The sequence below is a fragment of the Pangasianodon hypophthalmus genome, chromosome 11, assembly GCF_027358585.1.
Source record: "Pangasianodon hypophthalmus isolate fPanHyp1 chromosome 11, fPanHyp1.pri, whole genome shotgun sequence".
NCBI lineage: Eukaryota > Metazoa > Chordata > Actinopteri > Siluriformes > Pangasiidae > Pangasianodon > Pangasianodon hypophthalmus.
The window spans coordinates 13,664,154-13,683,875 of NC_069720.1; the positions used below are offsets into that span (position 1 = coordinate 13,664,154).

The following is a 19,722-nucleotide window of genomic DNA, read 5'->3' on the forward strand; positions in this document are numbered from 1 at the left end:
GAAGGACATCCCAAAAAGCAAATCTTCTTGTAAGTCCTGGAGTTTGTCTTTGGCATCACAATAATTCTAATGCTCACAATAAAACACTGTTAAGTTTAAGCAAGTTCATACCACAGCACTGTTGAATTCTCAATTCTGATTTGTTAGAAGGTGTTTATTAATTTTCTATTAATAACATCACCTCTGATAATAGTGCAGCTGCAAAGGTTTATATAAATGCACTCATTCTAATACACTATTATTTCTATAGTAACAACTTACACAGAGAAGGTTAACCCACAAACAGATTTAATGTAATTCATGACAGGAACTAACTTGTTTCGCCCACTTTCATTAGATGTAATGGATAAAAAGAGGAATATATAAGAGGTATAAGTGGTATAAGACAAATAACACACTTTGTGATGTGCTGTTATAGGAAAATAATCAATTCTGAGGTCATAACAGTAACTCACACCACATCACACCACTATGTCTTTGATTATTTTCCTATAACAGCAATCCCCTGAGTGTTTTTTCCTTACAAATTGCATAGAAATGATAAAATCTAATGCACCTGACTCCCTTGACTGCCTTCTCTATAACGAAGCTCATAGCTAATGATCCCCTCTTTGTCGAATGCTGGCTCCCAGGTCAGCTCGATGCTGGTGTCCGACACCTCGCCTATCTGAAACTTGGATGGCTGTCCAGGAACTAAGAGACAATCCAGAGTGACAGTATGACACAAAGGCCATACAACAACACACAACAGCATGCTCAGTACACTTATGCTTCATAAAAATATAGCTTCTGTAACAAATTATAAGCTATCATTAAAAAACAACAACAAAAAAAAAACAAGAACTCAACAGACCTCCTTGCAGCACTTTGACGTGAATGGAATCTGAAAATGGTCCGTCGCCTACTGAAGTAAAAGCCAATACACGGATAGTGTAGGTCTCGGAGGCTACAAGGTTCTGAATTGTCGTGATCATGCTGTCTTGCACATTGTGGATCTGCCACATGCTCATAGGCTGAGACGGGTCCATGGTGTAGTAAACACGGTAGCCCTTGATTTGGCCATTGGGCTCCTCTGGCTCTTCCCAGCGCACCATCATTGTGCTGTGGGAGATGATCCTGGCCTGGATGTTCCGGGGAGGACTGGCAGGAGCCTGCTCCCCTGTCCTGGCTTCCACTGGTTCGCTGGCTGGACCCTGGCCGATGGTGTTCACGGCCGAGACACGGATCTCATACTCAGTGTTGGGTGAGAGGCCGCCGATACTATAGCGAGTGGTGGTGATGGAGTCCATGGTCTCGAACTTGCTGTCTGGGATTTTGGCACGGTACTGAATAATGTAATAGGAAACAGGCTCAGGGTTGCCACTGTCCCACGTAATGGTGATGCTGGTGGCTGTAGTTTCAGTAACGACTGGTGTACCTGGAGGCTTGGGCAGGGCTGCAGGAAGGTAAATAGAGAAATTCTAATTTACCAAAAGCATCTTATGCAAATCATCATTACGCAAATGGCATTTAATCTAAAAATCTAAAAAGTCAGAATGGCATAGGTTTTGCCTATCGCAAAAGAAATATATTTAAATATTTTCCTTTAAGTATTTAAATACTTGAAAAGGCTCAGCAATCCAAGTGACAAGTATGTCCCCTCTTACATTTAACAATGACTTGGGATACAGCCTCGATGATGCCCAGACTGCTCATGGCCACGCAGGTATAGTTGGCTGACTCATGCACACTGTTCAGCTCCAGAACGTTCCGTCCGACTGGCATGTCATCCTCCGGTGTCAGGTCCTCCGAGTTAAGCATCCACTTGACATAAGGCATGGGTGAGCCCACTGCCACGCAGGTGATGTTGATGCTGCCGCCTGGCATGATCTCGTGATTTGTGGGCAGGATGGAGAAACGAGGGGGCACGCGCCGGACTGCAAACGCCCAGAGCAGGATGGAAAACAAGAAAAAAGAGAGACAGAGAGAAAGAGAGAAAGAGAGGTGACAAGACAGGGCGATGAAAATGAGTCCTTCTTTAGAACACAGACGTTGTCTAAAGAGAGGACAATAAATCATAAAAAGTGAGAACAAACTCTAAAATTGTGTAACTCAAAATAAGGATAACATAACTAAACTAACAGAACTGCTTCACCAACAATATAGATTGACATTAAAGCAACAAATTCATGGCAACAAGGTTCCATTGACTAATATTTGACCCATCACAACACATTTAATTACACAAAAATCTATTATGAGTTTCTCATCTTTTAACCTGAGCCTCTGTGTGTAAACTACATGCAAATCAATGTAATATCAGTAAGAAATGAGCATGAAAAAAATGGTAGAGTGCTGAAAGAGTGCTTTCAGTGCTCTACATCATGTGTGGCTGAGCAGGAAGTGGCTCACAGAAGCTTCTCCTACTGGATAGGAACTCTAAGTGGATCAAAAATGTCATAATGTAAACTGATCTAATTTCAGCCTACGCTCGAAAAAACATGTATGTGACTTCATGTATGTGCAAACTAGTCCATTAACTCGAGAGTAAAGATGAGAAACCTTAATCAGATTTTTGTGATCAAGGGTAGATCAACTGGACAAAGCCTCTTTGAGATTTGACACGGTTCCATTGATAGATGCAGCTATCATTTTCACAGACATCATGCAGAAAAAGGGTAGAGAGAAAAACTCAACGGTAAAGTGGAAAAAAACAAACCATATAGAGATTTAAGATAAAAATGCATAGAGGAATGTAACTCAAAGGTCGCTAGCATGCCCAGACAAAGACGACTGAGGAGGAGGAAGAGGAGCAGAAGAAAGGAAAGGCGGAAGGGGAAGAGAACGCACACAAGAGAACGAAGAAGAGAAAGAAGAGGAAGGAGAGCGAGGAGAGAGGGGGAGGGAAACCCACTTCAATGCTGACAAAGTTTCGTTTTTGTCTCTAGCCACTCGGACTGAATGTAACAGGAGCGTTGTCACATTGCAGTCAGGCCAGAAGCCGAAACGCAAAGCAAATTTTTTGGAGAAAATCGTTTTTTCAAAAACGACATCGGAAAAGTAGCTGATTTTAACTCAACTAGCCAGGGATATAAAAACAAAGGGTTACTTACAAAACTCAAGCAACAAAAAAGACAGGAAATACGCTAGTCTACAATGGGAACAATTAAGAACTTGTACAACAAGGGCTGTCAAAGCCACACATGAAACTCAGGATGAGTGAGGATGGCATGGAGAGCAAACAGACAAGAGGGGGCGGGCCATTTATGAAGAATTCTGGGTTGGCCAGACTGTGGACAATGGTCTTTTCATAACCTGTCCGACTCTTCAGTTCTTGGTAACCTTGAATTGTGTCTTTTGGCTGAATTTGGGCTATTCATTGAGATATTTGTGTGAAAATTCCCCTTGGGGATGTTTCCTAAAGGACAATAATGGATAAGGCTAATCCAATGATCCAATGCTTACACTGTTCAAAAGAGAGGATCGGAGTGAAAAAAACTATATATATATAGTTATTATAGGTTAGTTTGTTACATTATGAAAGTTGCTCTAAATGTGGAGTTTGGGACTTCTGGACTTGGGAAATGGGGCTGGAAGGAGCTGCGGCATACATATTCCAATGAGAGGGGAGAGAGAAGAGAGAGAGAGAGAAAGAGAGAGAGGAGCATGGAGGTTGAGGTGCTAGGGTTGGTTCAAAAAAAAGGAAAGAAATTAAAAGACAAAGATACGAAAAAGACATAGACAACAGGTGGAGACAGACTGAGGCAGCAGAATAACGGACGTTAAGGGATGGACAGACTGAGATGAAACTTTTCTATTTACTTGGGGCTTGAAACAAGACATGGACAGATAAGAAGGAAGCAAGAGAAAAGAGGACACAGAGGAGACCTGGTCCAACTCGAGCGGAAATTACAGCTCTCAGTGGGTTTGACTTTTCCCACAGAGGGACTTGAAATCCAAGATTCGACTCCCACCAGCATTTTGAAAGCTTCTAAATCCTTGCACACATTTTCCTATAATTCAGATCACAATCAAGTTTATAATGATTTCTTATAATAAAATGACCTTTACAGTCTTTGCTAAGTGGGAAAGTTGAGACCTTCTAAAGCAGGGTCATCAATTCCAGTCCTGGGGGGTAATCTGGTGATTTGCCTTCTCAAAGACAAGAGTTAATTATCAGGCAATCAGGAAAATTACTAAACTGTACTGAACTCTGGCTCTCCAAGACTGGAATTTATGATTTCTCTTCTATGGTCTCTAATAACTGATATTTAAGATAGAAAGCAAATCATTATTTAACAAGTTATTATTATATATTTACGTGTGTTGGCTTACAAATTTACATATTTGCTTTCCAAAGAAACATAATATTATACAACAAATTTCCTTTGAATGTTCTGGTAAAAAAAAAATAAAAAATTTTAAGCTACCCCTCCCAAAAGCGCATACCCAACAGTTTTTGAGAAAAGGTGAAAGGGCAGCCCATATATAACAAGGTCATGCATGGGTGTAACTGCATGAGAAATGAATGTAGTATGGAACCAAACCATCCACCAGATCTTCAAACTGGCCAGGCCAATCAAAGCATGCGACCCAAAAAAAAAATTAAATACATATACATATACATATATATATATATATATATATATCAAGTGCAACTTTAGCAACATTTTTATATGGAACACAGACACACATATATAAATACACAAAATCAAAATGGTGCTGGAATGAAAAAATAAAATAAAATCACCAAGACACATACGGATATTACAGTGCAGGTGTGTTCTTCAAGGCACTGACCACTGATCACAGACGGAGCAATCTGACGGTATGGACCTTTAAAGGGTAGCGTAACAAATCTTACCAGATTTACAGCACGAATTAATATTAAAGATGGAACTACAGACCTGCCAACCCCAAAAAGGACTAATGCTTAGTATATTTTCGATACATTCCTATAACCAATCACTTGCGTAATGTCATGCACAGAAACCGTGAAATGGTTCCACACAGCTGTCATTTTTCACTGTCGATCTGCTGCTCAGAACAAATGCATCGCAGGAGAGCAGAGCAAACACATGGCGTTTTTACTCACTGTCTAATCTATCTATCATTACCATTATAATTATCTGTAAAGTGTTACATTTGACACTTCACTGTAGGCCTATTAAGGCCATTTTCGGGCAAAAATACTCAGTACTTTTCCTGTTTCCACCAAAAATATTCCCACGCTTCCTTAATAATTATACTCAGCTAGTGTAAGGAGGGGGCAAGGAGGTGGGGGGAGGGGTTTTCAGAACACCTACATGGTCTGTCATTCCAAATTTGTCCATTGGCTCATCGGCCATTTGTACTGGGGAAAAAATACGCTCTTCTGGTGTCTTTTTTTAGTGATATTCTAGTGTACTGTTAAAATGATCCAACACAAAATGCATGAAGGTTGGCAGGTCTGGAACTGTAAGTTTAGATGTTCAGTGAGAGGTTTTATTTGGCTGTACCTTTTTAACTCTAGCTGGGTTTGCAGAGAGCCAGCCAGTGGACCAGGAGCTTTGGAAGGTGAGTGAACAAGGGCTGCAACCTTTCACCCTTTGATGCTAATTACTGTTATATGCTGAAGGAATATGCTAATTTGGTAACAGGGGTAAACAGAATTATAAGCATTATATCAATGTTTTGCTTACAAAATTTCACTTCTTAATATCTGTGTTAGTACTTTGGCTAAAAAATTGCTTCAAAGTTTCCTTCAAAAGTACTTTAGCCTTCTTTACCACACCAAGATTAAAATTTATATTTACGAAACCCTCTGTGAAAATCTCTTTGACTTCAAAGTTAAGACAACAATGTCTCAAAACAGTTTATCCATCTGGCACTGACAAAAGACCAACTCTAAACAAGTCTCGACTCATCCAGTACACGTCAACATTTGAATCCTAGCCTATCGATCCAGCAGTCTTGTCCGGCTTTGAAGAAGTGCTGCATGAAATAGGGTGCAGTTTTCAGGCTTTATCTGAGCCTCAACACACAATAACATTCTGAGCTTTCTGCTGTCATATACAGGATGAGTTAGTGTGATTGAATCCAAACTTAATTGACAAAGTCCTCTTCCACTAAAACTAGGGGTTCAGGAGGCTGGACCTAACAGATTTAGAGCAAAAAAGTCAAATCCTCATTTCAAGCCCCGACGTGGCGAGAAAGACAAATCAACGGTTTTAATGGTAGACAAGGTGAAAGGCAAGGTAAAAAGAGAAAACGCCACTTCTGGTACTTTTTAAACATTGCTTTTGGACAGGATGTGAAGGAAAGAGTTGCGCCAGACCAGTGTTTCGAAGGTGAGCACTATCTGCCATTTTGGTGAGACAGTCTGTCCAGCCCCAAAATGAAGAGGAGAAAAACTAACAAAACTTGCAGCCCATAGTGCCACCTTGAAGCTGAGATTACACCTTGCTTCGGTGTTGACACCTGGAAGGTTCCGTTCCACCTGGGCAGAGGAGGTTTGGTGGGCATTTACATCCACAGGAGGTTGCTCACATTAACTGAAATGCTAGACAGTCTCACTGGAGGCTTAGAGGATTCAGCACCAGTAATGGAAGTTATTACTGGTACAAAGCCGCCAAACATCTGTGGCCGGTTTATCTGATTATGGCAAATACGAAGCTGATAGAGTCTGGGACTGCATTACTTGTGAGGTTTTAGACACGCATTTTAGCCCACCAGAGAACAGGGTGTAATCTAGCTTTCTTTTCCATTTTCCACACCAAAATGCACAGCAAGACGTGCAAGCACATGCAAGGCAAGACATGCAGAAAGTTGGAGGGGGGGTGAGCATGCATACGCGTACACTTGCACATGCAATTTAGCAAAATAAATAAATAAATAAATAATTAAAAAAACATTTAAAAGATACTATAACACAGCACAGTTTAGCACAGCACAGTCTTCCAGCATCACTGAATAGGTATGTACGTCTCTTTATGTAATTCCCCAGAAAGATTCAAACCCTTAAATCATATGTTGCTCTTTCATTACTCTGACCTGTCGAATAACTTCAAAGCTATATTGGCAGGCACAAGGAGCGATTAGTGGACATATTCAAACTGGTAGAATTGTCATTTCTCTTCATTTTGCACATTTTTTACTCTAGGGTGTTAAGCTCTGGTAAATCAAAGTTCAAAAGGATGGTACTATACATAGTGCGTTAATTAATATCCCTTCTAATTAGGTCTAGCAGTAGACTTAACTTGCATGCTTTTTTTTTTGTGATAGAAAAGATTAAAGGAGTTGCAGAAATTCAGCCTTTGGCCACCCTAGGGAGGCAGTCTTGCTAATTTAATCCTTTGGCATCATAGAGGTGCAGCCTCATGTGTCCTAGCAGAGATCAGTTGTGATGGGTATGACCAGATTTGGCGAATAAAATTTTGCCAATAAATGCCAGGCCCTGGGAGTCGCAGTGCTACGTTTTCATTATTTATACCTCTAACCCCTGCTCGGGGCCTGCGTGATGACTACTCTTCCCCCTTAACACCGCCATGTCTTCCTCTGTAAATGAATTATTGAAGAGGCCATTTTGTTTCAGCACAGACATTACAAGATGGTTTAGCACCACAGTTTAGCATGGGGGCATTTTAAGCATGATTTTGCTTTGAAAAATCCATTCTTTGATACTTTGATGCTTCTTGCAGGAGAACATAGGAAGGTTTGAGGTGTCTGGTTTCCTTTCTACCGATTCCTTCTCCTCACGTTGCTCTGCTGGACAGATAATGAATTCACGAATGCTGGTGCAAGAAGTGAAAAAAAAAAAAAGTCTCAGAGCTAAATTTGCTAGATTCTGTAACTGGAGATGTAATACAGAATTGGACATGCTTCAGGAGGCAGCCTGATGAGCTGCAGCCCAGCACATGTGGGCCATTACGTTCAGTGTGTAAATCTCGAAAAACTGATGGGTCAATGTGAATCGGGCACTCAATTTAACCAATGCAGACGCCAGTGGACCGAGCTGGAATTGGGCCCCAATTAAATTTGGCTGCTTCTCCACAGTATTCAACCAGGATTAGAATGTAGAGACTCAAATCAAAAAAAGAAAACAAAAAAAACAAGCCACTAGATTTATGTTTGGGCCTAATTTAGGTGGCTTAATGAGGCAAATCATTTTCTGAAAAGCAATTCAGACGTGTGCCGTCGCTGAGAGGATCAAATGAATCATAAATCCTGGTTTGATTGAGCCGACTGAATGGAAAAGGACAAGTGGCAGCCAGTCAACAAAGCGGTCCCTGCTCGCTCGCTGCCAGTTAGAAAAGCCAAGCTTCTGCTCGCTCTGAGGGACTGTCATGAATTTTCAGATCATTATATTTGCTGCTGATCCCTGTGAATTATCCAAAAAATTCCACAGAAAGTAATAACGCCCAATCGGGTTTTATTTGCCATAATAGCTTTGTAGTGAGATGGATGTAAATCTACATTTTTTTTTTTTTTTTTGCGCAATACAGCTATGTTGGAACTACAAAAAGCTGCGTGTTACAATGGACAAGTGTGCACAAAAATACATACCACATTTAACACGGAGGAAATTCCAACATAAAAGGAGTTAAAAATCGTACAAAACAAAGACAAAGGCACACACACTACTGTAACATGTAATTAACTCGATAAGAGGCCACAGATGACTTAATTAGGGTAATATGTTGTCAAAAAAAGGAAGTAAAGAGAAGATCACAAGTTCACAGAAACACAGAAGGGCAAGAAAAGAAATACAGCGCCCACGAAAATTTGCATTCTGGACATGCAACGAGCAAAGCTACATTCTCCCATCATGCATGTATATTCCATATGCTTGTCTCATGACATCAAATGCAATAAAGCTTTTTATTGAGCAGAAGCAATACCAAAATATGCAAACACGAAAAAGGCCCCACAATGCAAACTCAAATGTAAGGGTTAAAAAAAAAAGAGCCCGAACTTTGCGGGTTTCTATCATTTCTAATCTTTTTCTTTTTTGCAAACAAATCAAAATTTCCTTCAACTATTGAACTATTTAGCAGATTTGAATATTTAGTTAATGCTCATTCAAACTGCTTATGAGCCTTGCAATAAATAAATATAATTTTTTTTTCAAACATCGTTTTTCGCCTTTAATGTGGGTAAAAAAAGTAAAAAAGAAAAAACACACCAACCTTCTCGAAGCTCTGAGGGATGTAAAGGGGTTGATGCAGAACACAATGACATGAGGAGAAGAGAAAAATAGGGGAAACACAGAGAGAGTAAAAAAGGCCACCTCAAGGCTTTAAGCTGCTGCATATCTCTGCTTTTGCTTTTTCCCTTTTCGAAGTCTACATCTTATAGCAGTGACACCCATTTTGTCACAATCTCGCCCGTTGCTTTTTGCCCCAGAAGGACGCCTTTCACCCCAGTGCTCACTACAAAGCACATGGGGTTAATTTAAACACGTCATCACAATAAAGAAAATCACAACGTCTTTTTTAGCCACCTAAAAAGCTCCCATGGTGGCCCATTTGTTTAAATTAGAGAAACAGAACGGAGAGAAAAGAAACGAAAACAAAACCAATGAAACAACTAAAAAAAAAAAAAAACAATAAATAAACTTGCTGCACAAAAAGCATGACTTTTATTAAATTTAGCAGCTACAATGAGAGTGAATTTAAATACACTTCTATCAGCAGGTTTTATTGAAAAATATCAGTTTGGATAATCTGTTTAGAAACGTAAATCATCAAATTTAGTGGTTTAGCAGTGCAGTTTTGGAGTAGCTGTGCATTGTAGCTGTTAATTTCAAGTGCAGAACACTCTAGAAACCAAAACACATTTGATTACAGTCGAGATTAGAATCAAGCTTTGAAAATGAACGGAAGGAGACGTGATACATTTTTTAGTGCGGTAGGTGTATCAGTGAAAATGAACACACTTCAGAATTTAAAAGCAGAATAATAACTATAACAGCAAAACAACACCTTAGACTTATTGTTACTATATAAAAGAAACCTGAATTATTTATCAGAGACAGGTTATCTAATATTCACTCAAGCAATATCACAAATAGAAAATATTACAAGCATCGTCTCTTTGTGTTATTGATTAAAAAAAAAAAAGTTATGGTTGCCAGTGGTTCGCAATGTCAAGCCTGCTGACTTCTTGCACAAGTGAATGTGTTTCCTGCTCTAACACACCTGATTCAGTTAATACAGAGATAATTAAATAATCAGTTGAATGAGATGTATTAAAATAGGGAAAACACAAACAATGTCACTGAGAACCTCTGCTTATAACAATAACATCATATTTCTTTATAGCATATTGTTTTTCTTTTTCCCTTCTTGGAAAGGTTATGACTATTTATTTTTATACACTATTTATGAGTGTGGTCTGCAATGTATGAATATGAGCTGAATACTCATTCAGAAACACAATCATCCTCAATCCTTTTTTTTTTTTTTACCTTTTCATTTTGATTGCCTTGGCAGCCAATCAAAATTAGACTTACCATCATCCACTTGTACCTGAAAAGCTCAATAGAGAAAATACCAGCGGAGGACTTTTTGCCCATCAAGTGAAAAATGCTCATATATCCATTATTTTGAAAAAAAAATGTGTAAATATTAAACCAGCATTCAAGTGAAAGTAACTAATTCTATTACACAAAGCCCAGTTTAATATTTTCTATTTTGGTCTGAAAGAAGATGTTTCGAGTAGTTTAAGCCCACACTGATGCATAGTGATGGACTGGACGGAGAGGATCTCCGAGGCCAGGTTGCTCCCTACCTCGCACATACAAGTTGGCAGGGGAAGAGTAGCGCACGCCTTCCACATTAGTCGCTACGCACTCGTACTTCCCCTGATCCGTCTCCTCGGTGTTCTCGATCTGCAAGGCCCCTGGGAGGAGGGCACCGCCCAAAGAGAATGAGAGAGAGAGAGAGAGAGAGAGAAAGAGAGAGAGAGAGATGATGAGAAAAAAGAAACAATTTCACAAATTTCATTTCTTCATGTGATGTAGGAGTAAAATCAACTGATGGCTCGTAAGGGCTCTGGGAGGGTTATATAGGATAGGGATGACATCAAATATTTATTTAGTAAATTCATTAGTAAAAGCTTCTATTTTTTGGTCGTCCAGAGGCCTAAGGTTAAACAGTGTTAGCTAATGTAATTTGAGCTAGTTAGCTAGTTAAGTGGAAAAAGGGAGGAGACAAATCTTTGTGTAGCTCTAGTCCTTACTCTCTCCTGATAAAGTACTTGATGTAGCACATTGTATTTGCACCCTTGAAAAAAAAGTCAGCACTGGCGAATGTTTTAGTGTTCTATCCTTGTAGCACAAGTAAAAATATTATTTGAGTCTGGTTAGCATCTTTTCTCCCAAATATATTTATCTGTAAGGTGACTGTGTGTTGTTCTAGCAGGAGTTATATGATGGCTCTGCACTGCGATTTACTTTGCTTGGTTTAGTCAATTTTCATTTTCATGTTCTTGATTCTGAAAAGACTGTCTGTCATTCGTGCACGCTAATTAATCAATAGTAAAACCATTCACCAAAAAACTTTCTTGGCAGTAGGTGGTGGGGTTGAACAAGTAGTGCCTGTTATAATTACAGTATCGAGGTGCATCACACCACCATGAAGTGCATGAAGTTTTTCTCTGGTTGTTCAAGCTACTTGTCCTTTGGGCAACTACAAATCAAAAGCTCTAGTTTTGATACAAAATCTGCTTGTGTGATTTGCCAACTCTGTTTTTACACAAATTAGTCACTATGAATTCACAGCTACAAACATGTAAATGCTAACACCTTCATCTTCTTTGCTTGTGTAACATCATGGCCAGCCTGACACTGAAGCAGCACTACCTGTTCTATTCAGTATATGAGCGAAAAGATAACCACAATTATCTAGAACAGCCTGGATCGTCAGGAATTGACACGAATGCCATCCTTCTCACCAAGACAGCAAAACCAATTACACTCCCCTGGACTTCGGACCCGTGGATGACTGTGTCACTGTTAGGCTTTCAACTTGCGTTCTCCCAAAGACAGGGTGACACCTTGAACAGCTGCGCCACTTGAGAGGCCCTAAAAATTAACTGGTTGAAATGTACTTCTGTGCACTACAATTACACTACATCTGGTGCTTGACAGACTGTGAAGCTCACTCTGTCAGACACTTCCGTGATCTCATCAGGGACCCAGGCCATCAGAGAACAGATCTAGCTGTGTAAATTTGTGGTAAGCCCACATGTTTTGTAAGCTATTGTTTGTTCCTTAGCTGGCTGTAAAGCTTCAGCATTTCGCTAAAACTACTAAAACGTAATTTCTGTTCCAAACCCCAGGAGTACTCATCGGTTAGTGCGTAGGTATGTATGTTGTGGCCCTGTGCAAACAGGTCAGGGTTTTTAGTGACTGAAAGGTCACTAGTTTGTGTCCAGTGAGTATGGACACAATGTGTCCATTGCATCCATATGTGTCAAGCTGACGCATATGAGGGCTCGACTAATCCATGAGCTCAGTCCAAGAAATACATCCTGGGCCAGGCATACAATATTCTTGCATTGGTGATTACACAAGAATCGGGATGTAATGCAGTGACACTATCTGTATGTACCTGTATCTGTTTAGTTCTCCAGGTATTTCTATCTATTCTATCTATTTGATTTAATCCCAAAGTATAGCCCAATTTTTTAAAACTGAAACCCATACGTAGATGGCAGCACTGTCTGCATGGAATATGAATTCTGGCTCTGACAGTTCCTCAACCACAGCTACATCACTCGAGTCCATAATTGGTCCATAACACTAGATATGTGCATCACTCAACACAACACACCCTTATACACTTCTTTCAGAAAAAGAAAAAGGAAAGCAGTCTTGTGGTTATAATACATTCTAAGATAAAAGGGTCTTTTAAAGGTTCTTTTGATGGCTAAATTCCTCAGTATACTTTCAGTTAGAGAACATTTGGGAGGGCTATGCAACACCAAAACTACCTTTTCTAGCTTAAAAGCTTGTATACTCTCTGCGGTTTTGTTTTGGCTATCGCATATGAGTGGTCCAAACACACGTGCTGCCACATAGCAGGTCCATCTGCAGAGTTCACCCAGCTTTTTCTGCACAATGTCTGTGGTTGGATGTTTTCTCTGAAATAAAGTCAAACTGCTTGCTCAAGCCACTCAAATGTAATTTCCACAATAGCTACACCTTAAAAGTTCTAGCTTTTTAAAGGGGTTCTTTTTGGAACAAGCATTTGTTGTAGGGCTTTACAGACAACCTATGAGAGTTCCTTAAGAGGGACAAACCAACCAATAAATGTTTGTGTGTGCAAGATTTTTATTATTTTTTTTGCATATCGCAGATTGGAAAGAAGCCAGGGTCAGAGCACAGGGTCAACCAGGGTACAATGTTCTGGGATCAGTTGAAGATTAAAGGTCTCATTCAAGAGCCAAACACTAGCAACTTGACAACAATGGGATGTGGGAACTTTCAACTGTTTTGATTAAGTGCCCTGAACCTTTACTTCTGAGCCACATTTTGATATGTGTATCTGATATAAAAGACTATCTTGCACTTTTAGAAAAAAGGGGTCCTCAAGCATTTTGTGGATGGTTAAGGGTTCTTACTTCTTAAATGGGAAGCTTTTCTGAAAAGGAACCATAGTTTATCCAAACTGATAGAGCATAGTTCCAGGCTTGATGAAGAACTGTCTCCTCTGATAGAGATTGACTTGACCATGATGTGCAACACTGGCCAAGAACTTTTAGTTGTGAAATGTTCTGGCATATATCAGACCAGGAATGCCTTGGTTCTGCTATTTTCCAATGACTGTCTTAATTAGAATCTGTGGTATTTTAATATTTTGGCTAGCTACAGAAGTCTGTTCCAGTTGCAGGCTTGTTGGAGGGCAGTACATGGTGACATAGATCAAACTGACCATGAGATAGAGCAGATCAACATTTTTCTGCCATGCAAAGTTCTTCCATTAAACCAGGAATGCCAATTCATCCTCCCTACCTTTTATCTTCCACCCAGTTTCATTTCATGTCATCACTCTTTACTCAGAATATATGATATTTCTGTATAATCTCTGCCCTTTAATCAAGGACTATTTTAGCTATAAGCCAGACGGAGAGCTAAATTTTGTCACCGGGATCAATCGTTTCTGAGATCAATCTCATCTTCTACACCTGGAACCAGTCTGACTCACCACCCAGACAAAACATTGGTACCCAAATAAAGATCTTTTCAGGCCACACAGAGGTCTATGCTAAAGCTTATGCTGTGTTCTTAGATGCATATTTTCAGTCTTTCACACTCAAAAGCACAGGTGTCAATAACAGCCTTATCCAAGTGGTGTTACTACCATACCTCTAATCACTCAAATCCCATCAGGGAGGCCAGGTAAGAATAGCATGCCAACATGCTGGGAGCAGGTGGGCCTATAGGTGTGTGTGTGTGTGTATGTGTGTGTGTATATGTATAGGGATCATTTGATGTACACTGCGGGTGGCCTGGCTGTAGCAGGTGAAACTGGAGTGTGTTCTGAAGTCTCCTCGGGTGACATTACAGAGCCTGTCGTGTACACAGATGAATGGAGAAAACTCAGCCATGCTGCTAGCTTCATTTTAATGCTATTTAACTGGGCTGTGATAATTTAAACAATGCATGGCTTAGCTTTTCTCTCTCGCTTTCTTTCTCACTGCCTATTTTTCACAAAGGTGATACGTCTTGCGCTGCCCTCTCCGTGACCAGCCTCAAAGGGCTTTTAATGCCCGGGTCCACTTTTAATCAGCTAATGACTCTGTGGGAGAGCAGCTATAGATCGCCGGTGAGAAAACCTTCAGCAAAACAAGGGAGGTAAATAAATTAAAAGCTATTTAAATTCCAGCAGCAACCCAAGAGCATAAATATTCTCTATCTTTTTGTTCATTGTCTGAACTGGGTTATTTTAGGTGATGGGCTTTATTAGACTGGATCAGCTGATTCCGCCATCCCTACTGACTTCATTATGGATTTGCCTGTGGTTTTTCTTCATTCAAAGCTGGGGCAGAAAAACTACACAGAGAATTCTTGAGTCAAGAAGGCCACGATGATGCTATTTTATTCTTTTTCAAACTGCTTTCGCCTTGTGTGATGGTTTATCATTATAGCATGATGCTGCTAGGGATGCACACACAGAGCAAAGCTCATTAAGGTATCCTTGTGGCACAAGTTTAGCTTATATCTTGTCTTTTCTCAGCTGCTTAATTTTTCACCACCTTTTTGTTGAAACCCTTTGTTGTTGGACACAATGAGTATGATTTGCATTCACACAATGTGCATGCTTTCTCTTGATATGGGACGTTAAGCTTCTTTCCCTCCTTCAACCAAAACATCTAATTTTCTCTTTTCAACCATACAGTCCCCGGCCAAGTGAAAAGTGGTGTCATTAAACGGTGCCGAGCCTGGGCATTTTCGACATGCTGCTATCCAAAACAAAATGCCTTTGATGTCGCATCTTTCAAAAGCACTGTTCTTAATTATTATTTGTTATGTATGAGTGTGACCATTTTGAATTCCCAAAATTCCTGCTGCCTGTGGCTTATTCCAAGACTGTAGGGTGGCTGGCACAGCATGTTGTTTTCACTGAGAGAAAAATAATGCAAGGATTTATATACAAAATGAGGAAATTATCTCTTGGTAGCTAGTAGAGCAATGGCTTAAAGGATGCAATGTGATCAAAGGAGCATGACTTTTCTTTATGATAAACGGTCGTTCAGCAGAGTACCCAGGCTGTGCGTGCGGAACACGGAGAAAACGGTCCAAACAGGCTAGCCAACATGAACCCTCCAGCTGAGACCTATTATGACTAACAGAACCATAACAATGATAATAAGGGATTTGAGAGAAGAACATGGCATTACATATCCATGAACAAATGCTACCACAGTGGAGACACACACTCTGGTCCTCAACAGTGATGACATATCGACCCAGCCGTGTAATGAAAACAGTTTATTAACCCTTGTGTTCCATTTGGGTTAAAAAAAAAAAATGCTTACATAAAAAATTCCCAAAGAAATGTCTGAGTGTTTGAAGTTTGCCTTGTTTGTACTGGAGTTGGGAGGTTTACACTGATAAAAAGTAAGCGAAGTGAATAAGTATTGCATGCCTACATCTCTCACCTCAAACCATATCAAGTTGTTTTTACATGGTTTCTCACTGGATGATACTTTGCAGAACTAGTTTTGTACCTGGTATCACTTTAGTGATCATTCACTCATTTTCAGTAACCACTTTATCGTGGTTAGGGGTGTGGTAGATCTGGAGCCTATCCCAGGAATACAGTGTGACATGGAAAACGAGAAATGGAAAAAAACCCAGGATGGGACTCCAGTCCATCACAGGGGGCCATGCATACACACATTCACACCTAGGGGCAATTTTGCATAGCCAATGCACATAATGGCATGTTTTTAAGAAGTGGAGAACCCTGAGGAAACCCACACAGACACAGGGAGACAGTAACCCTAGCTCAGGATTAAACTGGGTAACCTGGAGCGGTAAGAGTGCGGCAACAGTGTTTGACTGCACCACTGTGCCACCTGGCTTGGCCAAAAATATGATTTGTACAGTACTGTGCAAAAGTCTTGGCACCCTAATTTTTTTAGTACAAACTTTGTTATAGATTTTTATTTTATGACTTCTACATTATTGATTCAGTAAAAAAACATTTTAGATTTCCAAACATTAGTTTTCCAGCACTAAATTAAATAAAAGTAAAGAAAGCAGCATATTACATAACAGACCACTTCTCAGACAAAAAACATAATGAAGGCTGCTGGGTTTTGCTGCAAAAATAAGAAGCAAGTGTGATAGTCGAAGTCTCCAGAAGAACTGTGGCTGCTTCTGCAAGATGTTCAGTAAAACTTACAGCTCATTTCCTTATAAAACCACACAAATTGTACTATTTTTTCTTAAAAGCGAAGGATCGTCACACCAAATATTGACTTTGTCTCATTTATTACTGTTTACTGATCTTTATAGTTTTTTTTTAATGTAGAAACATTTCATTATTTTTGAGGACATCTTTGGTCTACAGCATTTCTTTGCATAGGCCTAAGACTTTAAAATAATGCTATATAATGTTTTAAATATTTTAATACGGACTTATTCTTCTATTTCCTGAAACCTTTTATGTACACAATGTATTGCTGAGACAAACAATGTCCTTTAGAAGGGATTTTGTAGTCTATGTATTTCCACAACTAGCCTTTATATTGATAATAACCGATATGAAATATAGTTGTGGTACTTTAAAATAATGCTATATAAGGTATTGCTATAAAATGTAGAGAGATGGTCAAATGGGGTTATCCGCAGACCGGATCAGCCATGGAAATTATGGTTATTTTGTTATTTAATTGTCAGAAAAACCACAACATTCCAGGTGAAGCATGGCTAAAGTGAACATGTAGCTTAAAGTTAGCATCAGGAAAAGTGGACGGGTGTGTGTGTGGGTGGGTGTCGGTAGCGGGAAAGGATGGCATACTTGATTAATTCCAATAACAGCTCAGGGCCAAAAGTAGCCAACCTATATTCCTCACACACCCACAACCCTCTTTGAATACACACACACACACACACACACACACACACACCCTGCACCTCAAGTCCTATTTGTGTTATTCAATTAGTGGGTGCTGGCAGGCTGTGATTGATTTGTTTTGCAGGATCAACTGCATGGATGTTTTTTTTTCTTGCATAGGCAGAACTGATTAGGTGGAGAGAAAGATGGCCTGGAGAACTGGTCAGCTTTCCTCGCTCTCAATTCTAGGTATCACTTGGTATCACTTTATCCATAAGCTCTATGCATGTATGAACTTGTATGTATATATATTCAAACATGCACCTTGAAGGCCTCCAACAAGTGGCCAAGTACGCACACACACGACTACGCATCGACAATCAAGCAGGTCTACAGCATACACACACACACATACACGCTTGATGCCAAGGTCATTAAATGTGAGAGCAGCAGTATGAGGCTGGACAACGTGATTGTTGTCATGTTCCATCTGCTGGCTTGTAATGCTCTCATAAACTCAGCAGTGATGTGCAGCGACCCCAGACCAATTAGCATACTGTCTTCCTGTCATTCGAACAACACTTGAGTCTGCTCCCCAAAAGCAGTTAATCTTTTTAGCAAGATTGTTAAAGGAGACGCCACACACCTGATCTCTGTACTACACAAAACTACCTTGCATATTCCTGATACACCCGGCGGCTACGTCACAACCTTGCTGCATAAGAAAGTCTTCTTCAGCCTAGGCCTGTTGGCTCTCAGCAAAATCCCCTTTATGGCCCTCTAATCCCATTATGCAAATACAGAGTTCATAAGTCATTCTGATTTTTGTGAACAACACTATGATTTATGTCCTGCTTTTGGCCAGGCATTAGGGATACTGCTGCTGGTGTGTGCAGAATACGAGAGCTTCAGTTTGTGTTGTTTCACTGGGGCGTTTCATGCAACTCTGCAATCTAAGCAGGATATTACGTGTGTAACGCAATGACACTATCTGTATCTGTATCTGGGTTTAGACTATACCGGAGTGTTTTATTTTTATTCAACTCATCATACCCATATGTTTAGCATAAAATAAACAGCAAGGTCAGAGCAAAATGCACACCTACCTGCTCCCTGTGAAGAAGAATGTCACTTAGTAAAGTTGATGATTTACATCACCACATTCACCAAATTAAATCCTTAATAACCTTAATGAGGACATGACGCTATGCTGTAAGCCATCAAAGTGAAGATCATTTCCTTAGCTAGTGCTAGTACATTTAGCATATTTTTCAGAAAATAAATCAAATATAAGACACATCCGTCTAAAATCAGCGTCACTTCAAGTCACATCAATGTTCCATGCATTTTCTATTTCATCAGAGTCGATAATTGGTTTATATAGGTATAGTCTAGTTTATTTTTTTAATTTTAGTGTTGCCATAGTTCAATTCTATACAGTTGCTGAAGGCTGAAGGCTTTACTACAGTCCTGATCTTAACCCTAAGAGTTTTTTTTTGTAATTGAATATTTATTTGGGTTTAATGTAAGTAGCATACAGAGATCCAATCAGGAATCCAACAAATGTAATTCAATACCCATCAGTGCCTTTCATCTTCTCACACATCTCATACACACCCTCCCCACTCACTACAACTACATGTGCTGGTGATAGTAACAAAGGTATATCATTACTTCATCACTACTATCATTACTTAAAATAGCAGTCCTACTGTAAGTGCTGGAGTATCACAGTGAATGCACTGTAACTACAGTAGCATGCATACCATAGTTCTAGAGTGGCAGATCTACTGTAAAGACACTAACAAATAGGAAGATTAGTATCCAATTAGGCTAATGCAAAAATTAGACATGTAGGTAGGCTTGCTGGATAAGCCCTAGCACCTGCTTGAGGACAAAGTAACGTATTATAGTCAGGAAAATACAGCATATTGTGGAATTGGGCAAAGCACACACAGTGGACTACAAGGAAATGCAGTAGAGGTCTAACATTATTCCATATTTTTCTGAAATAATTTATTTTATTTATGCATTTCACTGGGTGCAGGCTCGCTGCCTGAACTGGTCCAAGGGACGTTTACATACATAACATGGACACTGAGTGAGCACAGGGCAACAGACCCCTCATTAACCTGGTCTTCCAAAACTGCAAATGTCACAGTGTAACACAAACATCCTTCTCAGCCTCACCCTG

The 19,722-nt window shown here is 39.8% G+C and overlaps 1 protein-coding gene across 15 annotated transcripts in view; it reads right to left on the reverse strand.

The window, feature by feature from the left end:
* The window catches only part of ptprsa (protein tyrosine phosphatase receptor type Sa), a 236,381-nt gene that overhangs the window by 71,870 nt on the left and 144,789 nt on the right, over positions 1-19,722 (reverse strand). For all 15 annotated transcript variants that reach the window (XM_053238028.1, XM_053238026.1, XM_053238027.1 and 12 more), the window contains 4 exons: positions 10,750-10,860; positions 1,647-1,916; positions 854-1,435; positions 557-693 (listed from right to left, as the gene is read on the reverse strand). In XM_053238028.1, the coding sequence (XP_053094003.1) occupies positions 557-693; positions 854-1,435; positions 1,647-1,916; positions 10,750-10,860 (1,100 nt within the window). The remainder of the gene's footprint in view (positions 1-556; positions 694-853; positions 1,436-1,646; positions 1,917-10,749; positions 10,861-19,722) is intronic.